The sequence below is a fragment of the Narcine bancroftii genome, chromosome 12, assembly GCF_036971445.1.
Source record: "Narcine bancroftii isolate sNarBan1 chromosome 12, sNarBan1.hap1, whole genome shotgun sequence".
NCBI classification, from domain to species: domain Eukaryota; kingdom Metazoa; phylum Chordata; class Chondrichthyes; order Torpediniformes; family Narcinidae; genus Narcine; species Narcine bancroftii.
The window spans coordinates 58,843,215-58,870,593 of NC_091480.1; the positions used below are offsets into that span (position 1 = coordinate 58,843,215).

General features: G+C 52.4%; 1 protein-coding gene across 1 annotated transcript in view; it reads left to right on the plus strand.

Moving 5' to 3' along the window:
- Positions 1 to 1,116: 1,116 nt before the first annotated feature.
- Positions 1,117 to 27,379, plus strand: part of LOC138747166 (disco-interacting protein 2 homolog B-like) — a 218,102-nt gene continuing 191,839 nt past the window's right edge. Inside the window, 7 exon segments of the mRNA XM_069906148.1 lie at positions 1,117 to 1,204; positions 5,462 to 5,536; positions 5,539 to 5,580; positions 5,727 to 5,841; positions 6,158 to 6,297; positions 6,714 to 6,850; positions 8,334 to 8,414. Coding sequence (XP_069762249.1) covers positions 1,117 to 1,204; positions 5,462 to 5,536; positions 5,539 to 5,580; positions 5,727 to 5,841; positions 6,158 to 6,297; positions 6,714 to 6,850; positions 8,334 to 8,414 — 678 coding nt within the window.

Below are 27,379 nucleotides of genomic sequence, written 5' to 3' on the forward strand. Positions count from 1 at the left end.
TGGGGTGTGGGTACTGGAGTGGGGGTGACAGCGATGGGGAAGGAACCCCCTCATCCTCCTTCACTCCAGGGACAAAGCCTCAATACAGTTGAGTCCTTTCTGCTCTCCCTCTGTGGCTCCCATGTCCTTCCTGTGGTGTGGTGCCCAGAACTGTACATGATACTACACGGCGGTTTCACCAATGTGTCCAGCCGCACCATGACGGTTAACTTGGTGAAGGTAAACCAAACATGGCACCTTCTCCACCCTTCCCGGCCAGCTCTCCCACGGACAGGGAGCTGTGCTCCTGCACCCCTGGCTCCCCCTGATGGCCAACACGAAGAAGCTCCATGCATCAACTCGATGATTCCCACCAGAGCCGGACCTCCCAGAGTGTGTCACCGCACTGATCTGGCTGGGGATCTATCTCTCCATGTGTCCGCTATGACCTCGCACATTCGCCTTGTTCTCTCTTTCTCCATCCTCAGTGTGTGGACCTACCAATCAGGCTGTATCCCCCTCCTCCCCCACCAAGACTACCCCTTCTCCACAGTGCAGCCCAGTACGGTCTTGCACACAATTTGGACAGGCTGGGTATTTTCCCCAGAGCGAAGGAGGGCCGAGTGGGATGCGGGTCCAGATATAAGTGGAGAAGGTCATGGGTGACAGACAGGGAGGTTAGTGGTGAGTTGGGGGTAAATCACAAGAGGGGACAAAGGAATAGAGCTGCAAATGGGTAGTTGCACAGTTTCAGATTTGAGGGAGGGTGGGATTCAGGCAGGGATGAATATTTCTTCTGTTGGAGCTCAGTGGGACTGCAATTCTGTCCCCTAGAGGTTTGAGGCCAGGGATGGTGGGGCTGGTCTCTCTCTGCGGGTAGGGTCTGGCAATGTGATTCCCACTCTGATGCCTGGACTGATCGATCTCCCCCTTCACTCCCTCTCCTCCTACCGTGTTCCCCTTTCTTTCCACTTTACCCCCCCCCCCTCTCACCCTGTCCCACCCATTCTCTCTCTCCCCCCTACCCCACCCTCCACTCTTCCCCTTCGCCCCCTGCTCTCCCCCCTCCCCACTCTCCTCCACCCCCAATCTCCCCCCCCCCCCCCCCCCCACCTTTTCTCTCCTTCACAGAGCATAATGAACAAGATTCACACCATCAGCATCCCCTATGTGGTCATGAAGAATGCTCCCCTGACCTGGGTCCAGAGGGTGCATGCGCACAAAGGTAGGACCTTGTCGATTGCTGCCAATATATTTAGCAGGCACTGGTATTGTTGCAGGTGGTTTTTTGCTGCCAAAAGCTTTTAGTATCGGTGGAAGAAACGGCCCATCGATGTTGCAGTTCAGGGGTCTCGATGAAGGGTGGAATCTGAAGTCGTAACTATTTCCCTCCGTGGATGCTGCCTGACCTGCGTTCCTTCCAGCAGCCTGTCCCACCCCGATCACATTCCCGTCTCCTCCCGCCAGGATGAAGGTGCATGAGCTCGAAATAACCAACCTCCAGATTCAAGAACAGCTCCTTTATGGCTGTAATCAGATTCTTGAACAAACCTCTCACCCCACCCTGCACTCTGTGACTCACTGTCCCTTTCAAACTACCGTGTAAAATGGGGCTAACGGGCAATTTGCTCAGTTAACGACCCAGGTACATGGCTATTTGAAAGGGTACAACGGGGTCCCTGACCTACCTCAGAGGTGGTCAAGGGACCCAGTAAAACTTACCCGGGTGTCCCTGCTCTGGCGAATTGAAAGGGGGAAATGGCGACTAGGTTACTCTGGTGACGTTGGTGCTTGCCTGTGTGTATCACAGGGAAACCCCTGGCTCAAATCCCGTGGCCGCGATCGGGGAGAGTGGGGTGCCGTGATTGGCAGGGAGAGTGGGGCGCCGTGATTGGCAGGGAGAGTGGGGCGCCGTGATTGGCAGGGAGAGTGGGGCGCCGTGACATGCCACTGCTGCAAACGCCGCTCCAGTTCGAGACGACACCTTAATGAAGGAGTGCGCCAGCAATGGCCGTCGTCCTCATCCATAACCCCCCCCCACATCGCTGGAACTGCTCTGCCAGCGCCAGGGTAAGGGATACAGCCATTACTTCCACTCTCTCATTGAGCTGTTGTACATTGTGGCAGCAACCACCCCCACGACCCATTTGTGTCAGCGGCAAGTTGTTGAGGTGGAGGCGTGTCTGGCGATGGATGATGGGGGGGGGGGGTCTACTGACGGCTAGTGGGATGGGGAAGAAAGACTGACGGCCGATACTTCCTGTGTCAGTGTCACATGTCACTAACCACGTGATTTAAGGGATTCCCCCCTTAAATCGCCAGGTTGACGATTTAACAGGTAGGTTCACCTGCGATTGGAAAAGTGCATCCTGCACCCATGACAGAGGGCTACCCGGTCCCCGGGAGGGCGACCCGGTCCCCGGGAGGGTTAACTGGGTGCTGCAGTTTGATAGCATCTACTGAATGCAATTGCCACTTGTGCAGCTGAAGTAGGAATTGCTCAGGCAACAGCTCACCTGACAGCTCGTATCATTGTTTAAATTCTTCTCCTAGCATCATTATTAAATTTCCACAAAGGACATTTGTTGACCATATAACAAGGAGCTGACTATAAATAGTGTATGTGTGAAGAAAGTGTTGCAGCCTTGAAACTGGTGGGAATGCGTTGAGAGCGAGATTAATGAGTAAATTGGTGCAGGGCAGATCAGAGGCAGTCAACTCTATTCGGCTACACCCTTGCCAATGTTGTGCAGCCGCAGTGGAAAGAAAAAGTTTGAAACCCACTGTTTTAATCGCCCCCCTCATTGACTTGTTATGTGCACGGTTTCAGAACTCCAAAAGAAATGGGCCAATGACAATTTTTCTCAAGCAAAATATTTCAGTAATAATTGGGTGCTCCCAGGCTCTGCAGAGTCTTGTGCTGAGAGGAGAGGCTGTCATGCCCCCAGCTTCAGGTGCCAACCCATGGGTGAGCATTAATTTGACACCTGTTCCATTCAGGAATTTGACCCAAGCAACGAGGAGGAACCAGAAGGGTGGGGGGAACAGCAGAGAGATGTTGATCATCATTGTGATGTGTGCTGAGATGCAGTGAAAAGCGGTTACCCAGGCAAATCAACCCATACTGAAGGACAGCAGGTAGTGGATAATAAAACAATAGTGTTAGAGCAGTGGTTCTCGACCTTTTCCTTCCCACTCACATCCCACTTTAAGTAATCCCAAGGCATCGGTGCTCTGTGATTAGTAAGGGATTGCTTAAGGTGGGGATGTGAGTGGGAAGGAAAAGGCTGAGAACCTCTGTGTTAGAGCAAACCCACTGTTTTACTCGCCCCTCATTGACTTGTTATGTGCACGGTTTCAGAACTCCAAAAGAAATGGGCCAATGACAGTTTTTCTCAAGCAAAATATTTCAGTAATAATGGGTCTAGAGCAGTGATTCTCAACCTTCCTTTCCCACTCACATCCCACCTTAAGCAATCCCTTACTAATCACAGAGCACTGATGACCTAGGGATTACTAAAAGTGGATGTGAGTGGGAAGAAAAAGGCTGAGAACCTCTGTGTTAGAGCAAGTCACAGACTGTCGCGTTACACCCCAAATTAGTCAGCTTTGTTTTTTCTAACAAAGAGATCCATTCAAGTATCTGGTAGCAGCAGGAAAGAAATTGTCCTTCAGTCTGGAGGTTCATAAGCTCACGTATCTCCTGCTCAATGAGGGGGGCGAGAATAAATTTAAATTAAAAAAAATTGACATGCAGCACAGTAGAAGCGGATTTCAGCCATTGAAATTTGTGCCGCCCATTTTCACCCAAAATTGACTAACAACCCCACACATTTTGGAGGGTGGGAGGAAACTGGAGCACCTGGAGGAAACCCACACAAACACGTGGAGAAGGTACAAATTCCTTACAGGCAGCGCGGGATTCAAACTCGGGTACTAGCGCTATCATGGTGAGGCGCTAACTGCGACGCCAACCATGCCCGATAAACAAGCAAGTTGAATGCTGGCTGGATTACTGCGAACTTGGCCCTGATGCTTTGAGGCTGGAAGTACCAACGGACTAGAGATTCAAATTTTAATAGTGTTTTCCATAGATCCAAATATCAAGCAGGCGTGACATTAAAACAGTGAATTGCCATCTTGTGCTCAACGGCCACTCGGTGTCCTCCGCTGATTTGAAAGGGGAAATGGCTCATCCGGTTACTCTGGAACTTTAAACAGAAAGAACTCAGGGAACAGGGGATTCACCATAATTGCATGACATGTCACTCACCATGTCATCGCAGGGGCGGGATCCCCCTTATATCGCCAGGTTGATGATTTAACAGGTTGGTTAGGCTGCCATTTGAAAGGTGCAGGAGGCATACACGACCCAGTCATCTTATCCGGGTCCTGGAAGGCTACCCAGGTGCTGCAATTTGAAAGCGCCTGTAACACCACATCTGCATTCCTGTTTTATTTTTGCACTACCAGTTCTACTTGTTTATGGGTGGATTTGCCTGGACACCATACAAAACAAAACTTTTCTCTGTACCTCAGTAAAGGTGACAATAGATAACTCAATCCAGTTTTCTGTCCCACTGGTTGGAGACATCTCACACTCCTCGCCCGAGAAAGAGACTAACCCCAAGCCTATCCCTCCTGTGGTGCTTCAGTCCTGTCCCGGATATTTGCACCCTCTTTGGTGTGATCACCTCTCCAGCATTCTGGTGGCCAGGACGGAGCTCAGTTTCCAACCATGGTCACAAGATATAGGACCAAAGGTAGGCCCATTGGCCCATCGAATCTGCACCGTCATTCTAATCATGAGCTGATCCATCCTCCCACTCAGCCCCACTCCCCGGCCTTCTCCCCGTAACCCCTGACTAATCAAATCTCTGCCTCAGATACACCCAATGACTCTCACTTCCACAGCCACCTGTTGCAACAAGTTCCACAAACTCATGACCTTCTGATTAAAGAAATATTTCCACATCTCTGTTTTAAATTTACACCCTTTTATCCTGAAGTTGTGCCCTGTTCTAGACTCCCTGACCATGGGAAACATCTACTCTGTCCATTCAAAGTGTCTCTATGACGTTCCCCCTTCATCCTTCTGTACTCCACAACGAGTTCATTCAAGAGCCGATGATCATTCCTCCTGGTATCATTCTAGTAAATTTATCTGAACCCTCTCCAACACCACTATATCTTTTCTCAAATAAAGTGTCCACAATTGACCTGCAAATGGAGTAATTGAATCAGAGGGAGATTGCAGAGTTATGAGACCCAGAGGGATCTGGACGTCCTGCTGATTCACCGGGCTCTTGTGCACAGGTCCAGCAGGAGTGAAGAGTGCCTGGGGAGCAGTTCAGAGAAGGTTTACAGGACCCATCAGTGGAATGGGTGGGATGTCCCATGAGGACGAGTGGGCTTGTATCCCCTGGAGTTTTGGGGGTGTGGACCATACTGAGCTTATGTCACCCTTCTCTCACCCCCACAGCCAAGGTGGCCCTGGTGAAGTGTCGCGACCTGCACTGGGCAATGATTGCTCATTCTGAGCAGAAAGACTCGAATCTCTCTCCATCCGCATGCTCATTGTGACAGACGGAGCTAATCCTTGTGAGTCCTCGTTCCCTCCACACATGTCCCCGAAATTTACCCTCTTCCTCTCCTCCCTCTCCCTCTTCTCTCCACCCACCTCTCTCACTTCCCCCTACTCCCCTCCATCTCGCCCTTCCCTCTGACTACCATCTCCTGTGTTCCAGGGTCAGTGTCCTCCTGTGATGCGTTCCTGAAAGTGTTCCAGACACGTGGTCTCAGGCCTGAGGCCATCTGTCCTTGTGCAACCTCTCCAGAGGGGCTTACTGTGGCCATCCGCAGGTAGGCAGTGGCATAGACCCCTCGGACAGGTGAGAGGCTCCCTGTGTCTGCTGAAGTTGGCAGCTCAGCTCCGTACCACTGACAGATGCTTTGCTTTGCATTTGGGGATTGGTACTGCTGCCAAGGTGGGATATTATTGCTGCCCTCAGAGCTGTGGGAGTGTTCCCTCACACCCCTGACCTGTAGATGGGGGAAGGATAATGTGGCAGATGTGGAGTGCATGGACTAACTCCACCCAGCAGGAGGTTGTGTTCAACTTGACCGATGGGAGGGAAGGGTTGTACAGAGTGGTGTCTGAACATGAATGGTTTTCCAGGTGTGGACAGCAGGGAACTCCAGTTGCTGGACGAGCTGTCCTGGCCATGAACAGTCTGAGCTTCGGAGTGATCCGCGTCAATCCTGAGGACAAGAATTTGGCACTGACTGTGCAGGATGTGGGTCATGCACTGCCCGGAGGTAGGTAGAAGAGAGGGACCTACACCTTGTGGCTTGAAGATCCATCTGAGGGAGAGTTCTCCCTTCCTGGGAGTGGGAGATCCATCAGAGGGACATACTACCAGGCTGAGGGAGATGGAGGGAGACAGGTGAAGCGAGGGAAAAGATAGAGGAGGTCCCACATGCCCCCATCCACTCACCACACCCCACCTCATCCCTTCCCATCGCTGACTCCACCCACCACCTATATCTCCCCCACAATCATCCCCACTCTCTGTTCTCCCCGGCCCGCTCCCATCCCCCGCTCTCCCCACTGCCCCTCCCCCCATTAATCTTGGGGAGTGTGGGGTGCATGCTGTTAGGAGGGTTGATCCTTCCTCCCCCACCACCTCTCACCTCTGCTTCATGTATTCCTCTCTCTCCCCACACCCCACCAGTCACTCTCTGCACGGTAAGGCTCTCTGGACTCCCACAACTATGCAGGACTGACGAGATCGGCGAGATCTGCACCAGTAACCGAGTCAGTGGCTCCCTCTACTATGGTCTGCCAGGATTCACTCGAAACACCTTCGAGGTGAGTGCTTCACAGGAGATATTGTGGGGGAGTTGGACTGGGAGAGGGCAGGAAGTTTAGTAGCGCAGTGCACAGTTCCTGTCTCCATGTCTCTGGGTCAGTCCACACCGGGAGCACCGTGCACAGTTCCCGTCTCCATGTTCCTGGGCCAGACCAAACCAGGAGGACCATGCACAGTTCCCGTCTCTGTGTCCCTGGGTTAGACCAAACCGGGTGCGCCGTGCACAGTTCCTGTCCCCATGTCCCTGGGTCAGACCACACCGGGAGCACCATGCACAGTTCCCGTATCCCTGGGACAGACCACACCGGGAGCAAGAACACAGTTCCCGTCTCTGTGACCCTGGGATAGATCAAACCTGGAGCACTGTGCACCTTGGTTTCTGGACAGGCAATGCATTAACCAATTAATTCCTGTTGTTTTCACTCTCTCCCTACTGTTCCCGCATCTCACCGTACATCTCCTACTCCCTTTTCCTTTCTGTCGCTTCTCGCACTCTCTACCCCCACTTCTACCACCATCTCTCTCATCTCACCCATCTCTCCCCCAATGCCTCCTCTCCTCACTCTACTCCTTTTGTCCCCTCACCCTCTCCTCCCCACTCCCATCCTCCTCGCCCCCTCTCCCATCCCCGTTCCCCTCTCCCATCCCCGTTCCCCACTCCCATCCCCGTTCCCCTCTCCCATCCCCGTTCCCCTCTCCCATCCCCGTTCCCCTCTCCCATCCCCGTTCCCCTCTCCCATCCCCGTTCCCCTCTCCCATCCCCGTTCCCCTCTCCCTTCCCCGTTCCCCTCTCCCTTCCCCCCTCTCCCTTCCCCCTCTCCCTTCCCCCCCTCCCTTCCCCCCCTCCCTTCCCCCCCTCCCTTCCCCCCTCCCTTCCCCCTCCCTTCCCCCCTCCCTCCCCCTCTCCCTTCCACCCTCTCCCTTCCCCCCCCTTCCCCCCTCCCTCCCCCCCTCCCTCCCCCCTCTCCCTTCCACCGTCCCTCCCCCCCTCTCCCTTCCCCCCCTCCCTTCCCCCCTCCCTCCCCCCCTCCCTCCCCCCTCTCCCTTCCACCCTCCCTCCCCCTCTCCCTTCCACCCTCCCTCCCCCCCTCTCCCTCCCCCCTCTCCCTCCCCCCCTCTCCCTCCCCCCTCTCCCTTCCCCCCACTCCCTTCCACCCACTCCCTTCACTCCCCCTCAATCCTTCCCCCTCTCCCTTCTGCCGCCTTTTTCCAATTCCTCCTCGCATCCTTCGACCTTGTCTACCCCTCTCCACCTCTCTCACCCTCCCATTCCACCACTTCCCCTCCCACTCTATTCCACCTCTTCCCCTTTGCCTCTCTCCTTTCTCCCACCTCACCTTCTCACCCCACCACTACTCGCCCCTCCATTTACCTCTCTCCATTTGCCCCCTCCCTCTTTCCACTCCCCGATTAACTCTCCTGGTTCACAATTATCTGCTCCTTCTCTGAATCCTCCCTACCTGACACTTCTCCCACCCACAGGTTTTCCCCATAAACTCTGTCGGAGCCCCGATCAGTGAATCGCCCTTTGTACGCACAGGATTGTTGGGCTTTGTGGGGCCGGTGAGTGATTCCTGTCTCTTGACATGGACTGCACCCCAGTGACATACCCGTCCCCACCAATACTGTACACGGGTATTACACAGTGACAGACCTGTCCCCACCAGTACTGTATCCGAATATTACACAGTGACAGACCTGTCCCCACCAGTACTGTACCCCAATGTTACACAGTGGCAAGCCTGACCCCAACTGTACTGTACCTCAGTGTTACACAGTGACAGACTCGTCCCCACCAGTACTGTACCCCAGTGTTACACATTGACAGACCCGACCCCAAGAGTACTGTATACTGGTGTTACACAGTGACAGACCTGTCCCATCAGTACTGTACCCCAGTGTTACACAGTGACAGACCTGACCCCAACTGTACTGTACCCCAGTGTTACACAGTGACAGACTCGTCCCCACCAGTACTGTACCCCAATGTTACACAGTGACAGACCAAACCCCAACAGTACTGATTCCCGGTGTTACACAGTGACAGACCCATCCCCACCAGTACTGTACCCCAGTGTTACACAGTGACAAACCCGACACCAACAGTACTGTATCCCGGTGTTACCCATTGACAGACTCGTCCCCACCAGTACTGTACCCCAATGTTACACAGTGAGAGACCTGTCCCCATCAGTACTGTACCCCAGTGTTACACTGACAGACCTGACCTCAACAGTACTGTACCCCAATGTAATCTAGTGACAGACCCGTCCCCACCAATACTGTACACGGGTGTTACACAGTGACAGACCTGTCCCCACCAGTACTGTACCCCAGTGTAATATAGTGACAGACCCGTCCCCACCAGTACTGTACCCCAGTGTAATACAGTGACAGACCCATCCCCAACAGTACTGTAACCCGGTGTTACATAGTGACAGACCCGTCCCCACCAGTACTGTACCCCAATGTTACACAGTGACAGACCTGACCCCAACAATACTGTACCCCAGTGTTACACAGTGAAAGACCCATCCCCACCAGTACTGTTCCCCAGTGTTACACAGTGACAGACCCGACCCCAATTGTACTATATCCCGGTGTTACACAGTAACCGACCTGTCCCCATCAGTACTGTACCCCAGTGTTACACAGTGCCAGACCTGACCCCAACTGTACTGTACCCCAGTGTTACACAGTGACAGGCTCATCCCCACCAGTACTGTATCCCAATGTTACACAGTGACAGACCCGTCCCCACCAGAACTGTACCCCAATGTTACACAGTGACAGACCTGACCCCAACTGTACTGTACCCCAGTGTTACACAGTGACAGACCTGACCCCAACAATATAGTACCCTAGTGTTACACAGTGACAGACCCATCCCCACCAGTACTGTACCCCAGTGTTACACAGTGACAGACCCGACACCAACAGTACTGTATCCCGGTGTAACCCAGTGACAGGCCTGTCCCCATCAGGACTGTACCCCAGTGTTACACAGTGACAGACCTGACCCCAACTGTACCGTACCCCAGTGTTACACAGTGACAGACTCGTCACCACCAGTACTGTACCCCAATGTTACACAGTGACAGACCCGACCCCAACAGTACTGTTACCCGGTGTTACACAGTAACAGACTCGTCCCCACCAGTACTGTACCCCAGTGTTATACAGTGACAGACCCGACCCAAACAGTACTGTATCCCGGTGTTACACAGTGACAGACCCGTCCCCACCAGAACTGTACCCCAATGTTACACATTGACAGACCCGACCCCAAGAGTACTGTATACTGGTGTTACACAGTGACAGACCTGTCCCCATCAGTACTGTACCCCAGTGTTACACAGTGACAGACCTGACCCCAACTGTACTGTACCCCAGTGTTACACAGTGACAGACCCGTCCCCACCAGTACTGTACCCCAATGTTACACAGTGACAGACCAAACCCCAACAGTACTGATTCCCGGTGTTACACAGTGACAGACCCATCCCCACCAGTACTGTACCCCAGTGTTACACAGTGACAAACCCGACACCAACAGTACTGTATCCCGGTGTTACCCATTGACAGACTCGTCCCCACCAGTACTGTACCCCAATGTTACACAGTGAGAGACCTGTCCCCATCAGTACTGTACCCCAGTGTTACACTGACAGACCTGACCTCAACAGTACTGTACCCCAATGTAATCTAGTGACAGACCCGTCCCCACCAATACTGTACACGGGTGTTACACAGTGACAGACCTGTCCCCACCAGTACTGTACCCCAGTGTAATATAGTGACAGACCCGTCCCCACCAGTACTGTACCCCAGTGTAATACAGTGACAGACCCATCCCCAACAGTACTGTAACCCGGTGTCACATAGTGACAGACCCGTCCCCACCAGTACTGTACCCCAATGTTACACAGTGACAGACCTGACCCCAACAATACTGTACCCCAGTGTTACACAGTGAGAGACCCATCCCCACCAGTACTGTTCCCCAGTGTTACACAGTGACAGACCCGACCCCAATTGTACTATATCCCGGTGTTACACAGTAACCGACCTGTCCCCATCAGTACTGTACCCCAGTGTTACACAGTGCCAGACCTGACCCCAACTGTACTGTACCCCAGTGTTACACAGTGACAGGCTCATCCCCACCAGTACTGTATCCCAATGTTACACAGTGACAGACCCGACCCCACCAGAACTGTACCCCAATGTTACACAGTGACAGACCTGACCCCAACTGTACTGTACCCCAGTGTTACACAGTGACAGACCTGACCCCAACAATATAGTACCCCAGTGTTACACAGTGACAGACCCATCCCCACCAGTACTGTACCCCAGTGTTACACAGTGACAGACCCGACACCAACAGTACTGTATCCCGGTGTTACCCAGTGTCAGACTCGTCCCCACCAGTACTGTACCCCAGTGTTACACATTGACAGACCCGACCCCAAGAGTACTGTATACTGGTGTTACACAGTGACAGGCCTGTCCCCATCAGTACTGTACCCCAGTGTTACACAGTGACAGACCTGACCCCAATTGTACCGTACCCCAGTGTTACACAGTGACAGACTCGTCACCACCAGTACTGTACCCCAATGTTACACAGTGACAGACCCGACCCCAACAGTACTGTTACCTGGTGTTACACAGTAACAGATTCGTCCACACCAGTACTGTACCCCAGTGTTATACAGTGACAGACCCGACCCCAACAGCACTGTATCCCGGTGTTATACAGTGACAGACCCGTCCCCACCAGAACTGTACCCCAATGTTACACAGTGACAGACCTGACCCCAACTGTACTGTACCCCAGTGTTACACAGTGACAGACTCGTCCCCAACAGTGCTGTACCCCAGTGTTACACAGTGACAGACCTGACCCCAACTGTACTACACCCCTGTGTTACACAGTGACAGACTCGTCCACACCAGTACTGTACACCAATGTTACACAGTGACAGACCCGACCCCAACAGTACTGTTACCCGGTGTTACACAGTGACAGACCTGACCCCAACTGTACTGTACCCCAGTGTTACACAGTGACAGACTCGTCCGTACCAGTACTGTACCCCAATGTTACACAGTGACAGACCCGACCCCAACAGTACTGTTACCCAGTGTTACACAGTGACAGACCCATCCCCACCAGTACTGTACCCCAGTGTTACACAGTGACAGATTCGTCCCCACCAGTACTGTACCCCAATGTTACACAGTGACAGACCCGACCCCAACAGTACTGTACCCCAGTGTGACACAGTGACAGACCTAACCCGAACAGTACTGTACCTCAGTGTTACACAGTAACTGACCCGTCCCCACCAGTACTGTAACCCGGTGTTACATAGTGACAGACCCGTCCCCACCTGTACTGTACCCCAATGTTACACAGTGGCAAGCCTGACCCCAACTGTACTGTACCTCAGTGTTACACAGTGACAGACTCGTCCCCACCAGTACTGTACCCCAATGTTACACAGTGACAGAACCGACCCCAACAGTACTGATTCCCGTTGTTACACAGTGACAGACCCATCCCCACCAGTACTGTATCCCGGTGTTACACAGTGACAGACCTGTCGCCACCAGTACTGTTCCCCAATGTTACACAGTGAGAGACCTGACCCCAACAGTACTGATTCCCGTTGTTACACAGTGACAGACCCATCCCCACCAGTACTGTACCCCAGTGTTACACAGTGCCAGACCTGACCCCAACTGTACTGTACCCCAATGTTACACAGTGATAGACCTGACCCCAACAGTACTGTATCCCGGTGTTACACAGTGACAGACCCATCCCCACTAGTACTGTACCCCAGTGTTACACAGTGACAGACCCGACCCCAACAGTACTATAACCCGGTGTTACATAGTGACAGACCCGTCCCCACCAGAACTGTACCCCAATGTTACACAGTGACAGACCTGACCCCAACTGTACTGTACCCCAGTGTTACACAGTGACAGACCTGACCCCAATAATACTGTACCCCAGTGTTACACAGTGACAGACCCATCCCCACCAGTAATGTACCCCAGTGTTACACAGTGACAGACCCGACACCAACAGTACTGTATCCCGGTGTTACCCAGTGACAGACTCGTCCCCACCAGTACTGTACCCCAGTGTTACACATTGACAGACCCGACCCCAACAGTACTGTACCCCAATGTTACACAGTGACAGACCTGACCCCAACTGTACTGTACCCCAGTGTTACACAGTGACAGACTCGTCCCCACCAGTACTGTACCCCAATGTTACACAGTGACAGACCCGACCCCAACAATACTGTACCCCAGTGTGACACAGTGACAGACCTAACCCGAACAGTACTGTACCTCAGTGTTACACAGTTACTGACCCGTCCCCACCAGTACTGTAACCCGGTGTTACATAGTGACAGACCCGTCCCCACCTGTACTGTACCCCAATGTTACACAGTGGCAAGCCTGACCCCAACTGTACTGTACCTCAGTGTTACCCAGTGACAGACTTGTCCCCACCAGTACTGTACCCCAGTGTTACACATTGACAGACCCGACCCCAAGAGTACTTTATACTGGTGTTACACAGTGACAGACCTGACCCCAACTGTACTGTACCCCAGTGTTACACAGTGACAGACTCGTCCCCACCAGTACTGTACCCCAATGTTACACAGTGACAGACCAAACCCCAACAGTACTGATTCCCGGTGTTACACAGTGACAGACCCATCCCCACTAGTACTGTACCCCAGTGTTACACAGTGACAAACCCGACACCAACAGTACTGTGTCCCGGTGTTACCCATTGACAGACTCGTCCCCACCAGTACTGTACCCCAATGTGACACAGTGAGAGACCTGTCCCCATCAGTATACTGTACCCCAGTGTTACACTGACAGACCTGACCTCAAAAGTACTGTACCCCAATGCAATCTAGTAACAGACCCGTCCCCACCAATACTGTACACGGGTGTTACACAGTGACAGACCTGTCCCCACCAGTACTGTACCCCAATGTTACACAGTGACAGACCTGACCTCAACAGTACTGTACCCCAGTGTAATATAGTGACAGACCCGTCCCCACCAGTACTGTACCCCAGTGTAATACAGTGACAGACCCATCCCCAACAGTACTGTAACCCGGTGTTACATAGTGACAGACCCGTCCCCACCAGTACTGTACCCCAATGTTACACAGTGACAGACCTGACCTCAACAGTACTGTAACCCGGTGTTACATAGTGACAGACCCGTCCACACCAGTACTGCACCCCAATATTACACAGTGACAGACATGTCCCCATCAGTACTGTACCCCAGTGTTACACAGTGACAGACCCATCCCCACCAGTACTGTACCCCAGTGTTACACAGTGACAAACCCGACACCAACAGTACTGTATCCCGGTGTTACCCATTGACAAACACGTCCCCACCAGTACTGTACCCCAGTGTTATACAGTGACAGACCCGACCCCAACAGTACTGTATCCCGGTGTTACACAGTGACAGACCTGTCGCCATCAGTACTGTACCCCAGTGTTACACAGTGGAAGACCTGACCTCAACTGTACTGTACCTCAGTGTTACCCAGTGACAGACTTGTCCCCACCAGTACTGTACCCCAGAGTTACACATTGACAGAGCTGACCCCAAGAGTACTGTATACTGGTGTTACACAGTGACAGACCTGTCCCCATCAGTACTGTACCCCAGTGTTACACAGTGACAGACCTGACCCCAACTGTACTGTACCCCAGTGTTACACAGTGACAGACTCGTCCCCACCAGTACTGTACCCCAATGTTACACAGTGACAGACCTGACCCCAACTGTACTGTACCCCATTGTTACACAGTTACAGACTCGTCCCCAACAGTGCTGTACCCCAATGTTACACAGTGATAGACCTGACCCCAACTGTACTGTACCCCAGTGTTACACAGTGACAGACCTGACCCCAACTGTACTGTACCCCAGTGTTACACAGTGACAGACTCATCCCCACCAGAACTGTACCCCAATGTTACACAGTGACAGGCCCGACCCCAACAGTACTGTATCCCGGTGTTACACAGTGACAGACCCATCCCCACCAGTACTGTACCCCAGTGTTACACAGTGACAGACCCGACCCCAACAGTACTATAACCCGGTGTTACACAGTGACAGACCTGACCCCAACTGTACTGTACCCCAGTGTTACACAGTGACAGACTCGTCCCCAACAGTGTTGTACCCCAATGTTACACTGTGATAGACCTGACCCCAACTGTACTGTACCCCAGTGTTACACAGTGACAGACCTGACCCCAACAATATAGTACCCCAGTGTTACACAGTGACAGACCCATCCCCACCAGTACTGTACCCCAGTGTTACACAGTGACAGACCCGACCCCAACAGTACTGTATCCCGGTGTGACACAGTGACAGACCTGTCGCCATCAGTACTGTATCCCAGTGTTACACAGTGGAAGACCTGACCCCAACTGTACTGTACCTCAGTGTTACCCAGTGACAGACTCGTCCCCACCTGTACTGTACCCCAGTGTTACACATTGACAGACCCGACCCAAGAGTACTGTATACTGGTATTACACAGTGACAGACCTGTCCCCATCAGTACTGTACCCCAGTGTTACACAGTGACAGACCAAACCCCAACAGTACTGATTCCCGGTGTTACACAGTGACAGACCCATCCCCACCAGTACTGTACCTCAGTGTTACACAGTGACAAACCCGACACCAACAGTACTGTATCCCGGTGTTACCCAGTGACAGACTCGTCCCCACCAGTACTGTACCCCAGTGTTATACAGTGACAGACCCGACCCCAACAGTACTGTATCCCGGTGTTACACAGTGACAGACCTGTCGCCATCAGTACTGTACCCCAGTGTTATACAGTGGAAGACCTGACCTCAACTGTACTGTACCTCAGTGTTAGACAGTGACAGACCTGTCCCCACCAGTACTGTACCCCAGTGTTACACAGTGACAGACCCGACACCAACAGTACTGTATCCCGGTGTTACCCAGTGACAGACTCGTCCCCACCAGTACTGTACCCCAGTGTTACACAGTGACAGACCCGACCCCAACAGTACTGTATCCCGGTGTTACACAGTGACAGACCTGTCGCCATCAGTACTGTACCCCAGTGTTACACAGTGGAAGACCTGACCCCAACTGTACTGTACCTCAGTGTTACCCAGTGACAGACTCGTCCCCACCAGTACTGTACCACAATGGTACACATTGACAGACCCGACCCCAAGAGTACTGTATACTGGTGTTACACAGTGACATACCTGTCACCATCAGTACTGTACCCCAGTGTTACACAGTGACAGACCTGACCCCAACTGTACTGTACCCCAGTGTTACACAGTGACAGACTCGTCCCCACCAGTACTGTACCCCAATGTTACACAGTGACAGACCAAACCCCAACAGTACTGTAACCCGGTGTTACATAGTGACAGACCCGTCCCCACCAGTACTGTACCCCAATGTTACATAGTGACAGACCAAACCCCAACAGTACTGTAACCCGGTGTTACATAGTGACAGACCCGACCCCAACAGTACTGTTACCCGGTGTTACACAGTGACAGACCCATCCCCACCAGTACTGTACCCCTGAGTTACACAGTGACAAACCCGACACCAACAGTACTGTATCCCGGTGTTACCCAGTGACAGACTCGTCCCCACCAGTACTGTACCCCAGTGTTTTACATTGACAGACCCGACCCCAACAGTACTGTATCTCGGTGTTACACAGTGACAGACCTGTCGCCATCAGTACTGTACCCCAGTGTTACACAGTGGAAGACCTTACCTCAACTGTACTGTACCTCAGTGTTAGACAGTGACAGACTCGTCCCGAACATTACTCTACCCCAATGTTACACAGTGACAAACCTGACCCCAACAGTACTGTATCCCGGTGTTACACAGTGACAGACTCGTCCCCACCAGTACTGTACCCCAGTGTTATACAGTGACAAACCCGACCCCAACAGTACTGTATCCCGGTGTTACACAGTGACAGACCCGTCCCCACCAGAACTGTAGCCCAATGTTACACAGTGACAGACCCGACCCCTAGAGTACTGTACCCCAATGTTACACAGTGACAGACCCGACCCCAACAGTACTGTTACCCGGTGTTACACAGTGACAGACCCATCCCCACCAGTACTGTATCCCAGTGTTACAAAGTGACAGACTCGTCCCCACCAGTACTGTACCCCAATGTTACACAGTGACAGACCCGAACCCAACAGTACTGTACCCCAGTGTGACACAGTGACAGACCTAACCCGAACAGTACTGTACCTCAGTGTTACACAGTAACTGACCCGTACCCACCAGTACTGTAACCCGGTGTTACATAATGACAGACCCGTCCCCACCTGTACTGTACCCCAATGTTACACAGTGGCAAGCCTGACCCCAACTGTACTGTACCTCAGTGTTACACAGTGACAGACTCGTCCCCACCAGTACTGTACCCCAATGTTACACAGTGACAGACCCGACCCCAACAGTACTGATTCCCGGTGTTACACAGTGACAGACCCATCCCCACCAGTACTGTACCCCAGTGTTACACAGTGACAGACCCGACCCGAACAGTACTGTAACCCGGTGTTACATAGTGACAGACCCGTCCCCAACAGTACTGTACCCCAATGTTACACAGTGACAGACCTGACCCCAACAATACTGTACCCCAGTGTTACACAGTGACAGACCCATCCCCACCAGTTCTGTACCCCAGTTATACACAGTGACAAACCCAACCCCAATTGTACTATATCCCGGTGTTACACAGTGACCAACCTGTCCCCATCAGTACTGTACCCCAGTGTTACACAGTGCCAGACCTGACCCCATCTGAACTGTACCCCAGTGTTACACAGTGACAGACTCATCCCCACCAGTACTGTACCCCAATGTTACACAGTGACAGACCCAAGCCCAATTGTACTATATCCCGGTGTTACACAGTGACCAACCTGTCCCCATCAGTACTGTACCCCAGTGTTACATTGTGCCAGAACTGACTCCAACTGTACTGTACCCCAGTGTTACACAGAGACAGACTCGTCCCCACCAGTACTGTACCCCAATGTTACACAGTGACAGACCCAACCCCAATTGTACTATATCCCGGTGTTACACAGTGACCAACCTGTCCCCATCAGTACTGTACCCCAGTGTTACATTGTGCCAGACCTGTCCCCATCAGTACTGTACCCCAGTGTTACACAGTGACAAACCTGACCTCAACAGTACTGTACCCCAGTGTAATATAGTGACAGACCCGTCCCCACCAATACTGTACACGGGTGTTACACAGTGACAGACCTGTCCCCACCAGTACTGTACCCCAATGTTACACAGTGACAGACCTGACCTCAACAGTACTGTACCCCAGTGTAATATAATGACAGACCCGTCCCCACCAGTACTGTACCCCAGTGTAATACAGTGACAGACCCGACCCCAATTGTACTATATCCCGGTGTTACACAGTAACCGACCTGTCCCCATCAGTACTGTACCCCAGTGTTACACAGTGCCAGACCTGACCCCAACTGTACTGTACCCCAGTGTTACACAGTGACAGACCTGACCCCAACAGTGCTGTACCCCAGTGTTACACAGTGACAGACCCATCCCCACCAGTACTGTAACCCGGTGTTACATAGTGACAGACCCGTCCCCACCAGTACTGTACCCCAATGTTACATAGTGACAGACCCGTCCCCACCAGTACTGTACCCCAATGTTACACATTGACAGACCCATCCCCACCAGTACTGTTCCCCAATGTTACACAGTGAGAGACCTGACCCCAACAGTACTGTATCCCGGTGTTACACAGTGACAGACTCGTCCCCACCAGTACTGTACCCCAGTGTTACACAGTGCCAGAACTGACCCCAACTGTACTGTACCCCAATGTTACACAGTGATAGACCTGACCCCAACAGTACTGTATCCCGGTGTTACACAGTGATAGACCCATCCCCACTAGTACTGTACCCCAGTGTTACACAGTGACAGACCCGACCCCAACAGTACTACAACCCGGTGTTACATAGTGACAGACCCGTCCCCACCAGAACTGTACCCCAATGTTACACAGTGACAGACCTGACCCCAATAGTGCTGTACCCCATTGTTACACAGTGATAGACCTGACCCCAACTGTACTGTACCCCAGTGTTACACAGTGACAGACCTGACCCCAATAATACTGTACCCCAGTGTTACACAGTGACAGACCCATCCCCACCAGTACTGTACCCCAGTGTTACACAGTGACAGACCCGACACCAACAGTACTGTATCCCGGTGTTACCCTGTGACAGACTCGTCCCCACCAGTACTGTACCCCAGTGTTACACATTGACAGACCCGACCCCAAGAGTACTGTACCCCAGTGTTACACAGTGACAGACCTGACCCCAACTGTACTGTAACCCAGTGTTACACAGTGACAGACTCGTCCGCACCAGTACTGTACCCCAATGTTACACAGTGACAGACCCGACCCCAACAGTACTGTTACCCGGTGTTACACAGTGACAGACCCATCCCCACCAGTACTGTATCCCAGTGTTACAAAGTGACAACTCGTCCCCACCAGTACTGTTCCCCAATGTTACACAGTGACAGACCCGAACCCAACAGTACTGTACCCCAGTGTGACACAGTGACAGACCTAACCCGAACAGTACTGTACCTCAGTGTTACACAGTAACTGACCCGTACCCACCAGTACTGTAACCCGGTGTTACATAATGACAGACGCGTCCCCACCTGTACTGTACCCCAATGTTACACAGTGGCAAGCCTGACCCCAACTGTACTGTACCTCAGTGTTACACAGTGACAGACTCGTCCCCACCAGTACTGTACCCCAATGTTACACAGTGACAGACCCGACCCCAACAGTACTGATTCCCGGTGTTACACAGTGACAGACCCATCCCCACCAGTACTGTACCCCAGTGTTACACAGTGACAGACCCGACCCCAACAGTACTGTAACCCGGTGTTACATAGTGACAGACCCGTCCCCACCAGTACTGTACCCCAATGTTACACAGTGACAGACCTGACCCCAACAATACTGTACCCCAGTGTTACACAGTGACAGACCCATCCCCACCAGTTCTGTACCCCAGTTATACACAGTGACAAACCCAACCCCAATTGTACTATATCCCGGTGTTACACAGTGACCAACCTGTCCCCATCAGTACTGTACCCCAGTGTTACACAGTGCCAGACCTGACCCCATCTGAACTGTACCCCAGTGTTACACAGTGACAGACTCATCCCCACCAGTACTGTACCCCAATGTGACACAGTGACAGACCCAACCCCAATTGTACTATATCCCGGTGTTCCACAGTGACCAACCTGTCCCCATCAGTACTGTACCCCAGTGTTACATTGTGCCAGACCTGACTCCAACTGTACTGTACCCCAGTGTTACACAGAGACAGACTCGTCCCCACCAGTACTGTACCCCAATGTTACACAGTGACAGACCTGTCCCCATCAGTACTGTACCCCAGTGTTACACAGTGACAAACCTGACCTCAACAGTCCTGTACCCCAGTGTAATATAGTGACAGACCCGTCCCCACCAATACTGTACACGGGTGTTACACAGTGACAGACCTGTCCCCACCAGAACTGTACCCCAATGTTACACAGTGACTGACCTGACCCCAACAGTGCTGTACCCCACTGTTACACAGTGATAGACCTGACCCCAACTGTACTGTACCCCAGTGTTACACAGTGACAGACCTGACCCCAATAATACTGTACCCCAGTGTTACACAGTGACAGACCTGACCCCAACTGTACTGTAACCCAGTGTTACACAGTGACAGACTCGTCCGCACCAGTACTGTACCCCAATGTTACACAGTGACAAACCCGACCCCAACAGTACTGTTACCCGGTGTTACACAGTGACAGACCCATCCCCACCAGTACTGTATCCCAGTGTTACAAAGTGACAACTCGTCCCCACCAGTACTGTTCCCCAATGTTACACAGTGACAGACCCGACCCCAATTGTACTATATCCCGGTGTTACACAGTAACCGACCTGTCCCCATCAGTACTGTACCCCAGTGTTACACAGTGCCAGACCTGACCCCAACTGTACTGTACCCCAGTGTTACACAGTGACAGACCTGACCCCAACAGTGCTGTACCCCAGTGTTACACAGTGACAGACCCATCCCCACCAGTACTGTAACCCGGTGTTACATAGTGACAGACCCGTCCCCACCAGTACTGTACCCCAATGTTACACATTGACAGACCCATCCCCACCAGTACTGTTCCCCAATGTTACACAGTGAGAGACCTGACCCCAACAGTACTGTATCCCGGTGTTACACAGTGACAGACTCGTCCCCACCAGTACTGTACCCCAGTGTTACACAGTGCCAGAACTGACCCCAACTGTACTGTACCCCAATGTTACACAGTGATAGACCTGACCCCAACAGTACTGTATCCCGGTGTTACACAGTGATAGACCCATCCCCACTAGTACTGTACCCCAGTGTTACACAGTGACAGACCCGACCCCAACAGTACTACAACCCGGTGTTACATAGTGACAGACCCGTCCCCACCAGAACTGTACCCCAATGTTACACAGTGACAGACCTGACCCCAATAGTGCTGTACCCCATTGTTACACAGTGATAGACCTGACCCCAACTGTACTGTACCCCAGTGTTACACAGTGACAGACCTGACCCCAATAATACTGTACCCCAGTGTTACACAGTGACAGACCCATCCCCACCAGTACTGTACCCCAGTGTTACACAGTGACAGACCCGACACCAACAGTACTGTATCCCGGTGTTACCCTGTGACAGACTCGTCCCCACCAGTACTGTACCCCAGTGTTACACATTGACAGACCCGACCCCAAGAGTACTGTACCCCAGTGTTACACAGTGACAGACCTGACCCCAACTGTACTGTAACCCAGTGTTACACAGTGACAGACTCGTCCGCACCAGTACTGTACCCCAATGTTACACAGTGACAGACCCGACCCCAACAGTACTGTTACCCGGTGTTACACAGTGACAGACCCATCCCCACCAGTACTGTATCCCAGTGTTACAAAGTGACAACTCGTCCCCACCAGTACTGTTCCCCAATGTTACACAGTGACAGACCCGAACCCAACAGTACTGTACCCCAGTGTGACACAGTGACAGACCTAACCCGAACAGTACTGTACCTCAGTGTTACACAGTAACTGACCCGTACCCACCAGTACTGTAACCCGGTGTTACATAATGACAGACGCGTCCCCACCTGTACTGTACCCCAATGTTACACAGTGGCAAGCCTGACCCCAACTGTACTGTACCTCAGTGTTACACAGTGACAGACTCGTCCCCACCAGTACTGTACCCCAATGTTACACAGTGACAGACCCGACCCCAACAGTACTGATTCCCGGTGTTACACAGTGACAGACCCATCCCCACCAGTACTGTACCCCAGTGTTACACAGTGACAGACCCGACCCCAACAGTACTGTAACCCGGTGTTACATAGTGACAGACCCGTCCCCACCAGTACTGTACCCCAATGTTACACAGTGACAGACCTGACCCCAACAATACTGTACCCCAGTGTTGCACAGTGACAGACCCATCCCCACCAGTTCTGTACCCCAGTTATACACAGTGACAAACCCAACCCCAATTGTACTATATCCCGGTGTTACACAGTGACCAACCTGTCCCCATCAGTACTGTACCCCAGTGTTACACAGTGCCAGACCTGACCCCATCTGAACTGTACCCCAGTGTTACACAGTGACAGACTCATCCCCACCAGTACTGTACCCCAATGTGACACAGTGACAGACCCAACCCCAATTGTACTATATCCCGGTGTTCCACAGTGACCAACCTGTCCCCATCAGTACTGTACCCCAGTGTTACATTGTGCCAGACCTGACTCCAACTGTACTGTACCCCAGTGTTACACAGAGACAGACTCGTCCCCACCAGTACTGTACCCCAATGTTACACAGTGACAGACCTGTCCCCATCAGTACTGTACCCCAGTGTTACACAGTGACAAACCTGACCTCAACAGTCCTGTACCCCAGTGTAATAGTGACAGACCCGTCCCCACCAATACTGTACACGGGTGTTACACAGTGACAGACCTGTCCCCACCAGAACTGTACCCCAATGTTACACAGTGACTGACCTGACCCCAACAGTGCTGTACCCCATTGTTACACAGTGATAGACCTGACCCCAACTGTACTGTACCCCAGTGTTACACAGTGACAGACCTGACCCCAATAATACTGTACCCCAGTGTTACACAGTGACAGACCCATCCCCACCAGTACTGTACCCCAGTGTTACACAGTGACAGACCCGACACCAACAGTACTGTATCCCGGTGTTACCCAGTGACAGACTCGTCCCCACCAGTACTGTACCCCAGTGTTACACATTGACAGACCCGACCCCAAGAGTACTGTACCCCAGTGTTACACAGTGACAGACCTGACCCCAACTGTACTGTACCCCAGTGTTACACAGTGACAGACTCGTCCCCACCAGTACTGTACCCCAGTGTTACACATTGACAGACCCGACCCCAAGAGTACTGTACCCCAGTGTTACACAGTGACAGACCTGACCCCAACTGTACTGTACCCCAGTGTTACACAGTGACAGACCCGACCCCAACAGTACTGTTACCCGGTGTTACACAGTGACAGACCCATCCCCACCAGTACTGTATCCCAGTGTTACACAGTGACAGACTCGTCCCCACCAGTACTGTACCCCAATGTTACACAGTGACAGACCCGACCCCAACAGTACTGTACCCCAGTGTGACACAATGACAGACCTAACCCGAACAGTACTGTACCTCAGTGTTACACAGTAACTGACCCGTACCCACCAGTACTGTAACCCGGTGTTACATAATGACAGACCCGTCCCCACCTGTACTGTACCCCAATGTTACACAGTGGCAAGCCTGACCCCAACTGTACTGTACCTCAGTGTTACACAGTGACAGACTCGTCCCCACCAGTACTGTACCCCAATGTTACACAGTGACAGACCCGACCCCAACAGTACTGATTCCCGGTGTTACACAGTGACAGACCCATCCCCACCAGTACTGTACCCCAGTGTTACACAGTGACAGAACCGACCCCAACAGTACTATAACCCGGTGTTACATAGTGACAGACCCGTCCCCACCAGTACTGTATCCCAATGTTACACAGTGACAGACCTGACCCCAATAATACTGTACCCCAGTGTTACACAGTGACAGACCCATGCTCACCAGTTCTGTACCCCAGTTATACACAGTGACAGACCCGACCCCAATTGTACTATATCCCGGTGTTACACAGTGACCAACCTGTCCCCATCAGTACTGTACCCCAGTGTTACACAGTGCCAGACCTGACCCCATCTGTACTGTACCCCAGTGTTACACAGTGACAGACTCATCCCCACCAGTACTGTACCCCAATGTTACACAGTGACAGACCCAACCCCAATTGTACTATATCCCGGTGTTACACAGTGACCAACCTGTCCCCATCAGTACTGTACCCCAGTGTTACATAGTGCCACACCTGACTCCAACTGTACTGTACCCCAGTGTTACACAGAGACAGACTCGTCCCCACCAGTACTGTACCCCAGTGTTACACAGTGACAGACCTGACCCCAACAGTGCTGTACCCCAGTGTTACACAGTGACAGACCCATCCCCACCAGTACTGTAACCCGGTGTTACATAGTGACAGACCCGTCCCCACCAGTACTGTACCCCAATGTTACACATTGACAGACCCATCCCCACCAGTACTGTTCCCCAATGTTACACAGTGAGAGACCTGACCCCAACAGTACTGTATCCCGGTGTTACACAGTGACAGACTCGTCCCCACCAGTACTGTACCCCAGTGTTACACAGTGCCAGAACTGACCCCAACTGTACTGTACCCCAATGTTACACAGTGATAGACCTGACCCCAACAGTACTGTATCCCGGTGTTACACAGTGATAGACCCATCCCCACTAGTACTGTACCCCAGTGTTACACAGTGACAGACCCGACCCCAACAGTACTACAACCCGGTGTTACATAGTGACAGACCCGTCCCCACCAGAACTGTACCCCAATGTTACACAGTGACAGACCTGACCCCAATAGTGCTGTACCCCATTGTTACACAGTGATAGACCTGACCCCAACTGTACTGTACCCCAGTGTTACACAGTGACAGACCTGACCCCAATAATACTGTACCCCAGTGTTACACAGTGACAGACCCATCCCCACCAGTACTGTACCCCAGTGTTACACAGTGACAGACCCGACACCAACAGTACTGTATCCCGGTGTTACCCTGTGACAGACTCGTCCCCACCAGTACTGTACCCCAGTGTTACACATTGACAGACCCGACCCCAAGAGTACTGTACCCCAGTGTTACACAGTGACAGACCTGACCCCAACTGTACTGTACCCCAGTGTTACACAGTGACAGACTCGTCCGCACCAGTACTGTACCCCAATATTACACAGTGACAGACCGACCAACAGTACTGATTCCCGGTGTTACACAGTGACAGACCCATCCCCACCAGTACTGTACCCCAGTGTTACACAGTCACAGACCCGTCCCCACCAGTACTGTACCCCAATGTTACACAGTGACAGACCTGACCCCAACAATACTGTACCCCAGTGTTACACAGTGACAGACCCATCCCCACCAGTACTGTACCCCAGTGATACACAGTGATAGACCTGACCCCAACAATACTGTACCCCAGTGTTACACAGTGACGGACCCATCCCCACCAGTACTGTACCCCAGTGATACACAGTGATAGACCCGACCCCAATTGTACTATATCCCGGTGTTACACAGTGACCAACCTGTCCCCATCGGTACTGTACCCCAGTGTTACACCGTGCCAGACCTGACCCCAACTGTACTGTACCCCAGTGTTACACAGTGACAGACTCATCCCCACCAGTACTGTACCCCAATGTTACACAGTGACAGACCCGACCCCAACAGTACTGTATCCTGGTGTTACACAGTGATAGACCCATCCCCACAAGTACTGTACCCCAGTGTTACACAGAGACAGACTCGTCCCCACCAGTACTGTACCCCAATATTACACAGTGACAGACCTGTCCCCATCAGTACTGTACCCCAGTGTTACACAGTGACAGACCTGATCTCAACATTACTGTACCCCAGTGTAATATAGTGACAGACCCGTCCCCACCAATACTGTACACGGGTATTACACAGTGACAGACCTGTCCCCACCAGTACTGTACCCCAATGTTACAAAGTGACGGATCTGACCTCAACAGTACTGTACCCCAGTGTAATATAGTGACAGGCTCGTCCCCACCAGTACTGTACCCCAGTGTAACACAGTGACTCACCCATCCCCAACAGTACTGTACCCCAGTGTTACACAGTGACAGACCAGACCCCAACAGTACTGTAACCCGGAGTTACATAGTGACAGACCCGTCCCCACCAGTACTGTACCCCAATGTTACACAGTGACAGACCTGACCTCAACAGTACTGTACCCCAGTGTAATACAGTGACATACCCATCCCCAACAGTACTGTACCCCAGTGTTACACAGTGACAGACCCGACCCCAGCAGTACTGTAACCCGGTGTTACATAGTGACAGTCCCGTCCCCACCAGAACTGTACCCCAATGTTACACAGTGACAGACCTGACCCCAACAGTGCTGTACCCCAATGTTACACAGTGATAGACCTGACCCCAACTGTACTGTACCCCAGTGTTACACAGTGACAGACCTGACCCCAATAATACTGTACCCCAGTGTTACACAGTGACAGACCCATCCCCACCAGTACTGTACCCCAGTTTTACACAGTGACAGACCCGACACCAACAGTACTGTATCCCGGTGTTACCCAGTGACAGACTCGTCCCCACCAGTACTGTACCCCAGTGTTACACATTGACAGACCCGACCCCAAGAGTACTGTACCCCAGTGTTACACAGTGACAGACCTGACCCCAACTGTACTGTAACCCAGTGTTACACAGTGACAGACTCGTCCGCACCAATACTGTACCCCAATGTTACACAGTGACAGACCCGACCCCAACAGTACTGTTACCCGGTGTTACACAGTGACAGACCCATCCCCACCAGTACTGTATCCCAGTGTTACAAAGTGACAGACTCGTCCCCACCAGTACTGTACCCCAATGTTACACAGTGACAGACCCGAACCCAACAGTACTGTACCCCAGTGTGACACAGTGACAGACCTAACCCGAACACTACTGTACCTCAGTGTTACACAGTAACTGACCCGTACCCACCA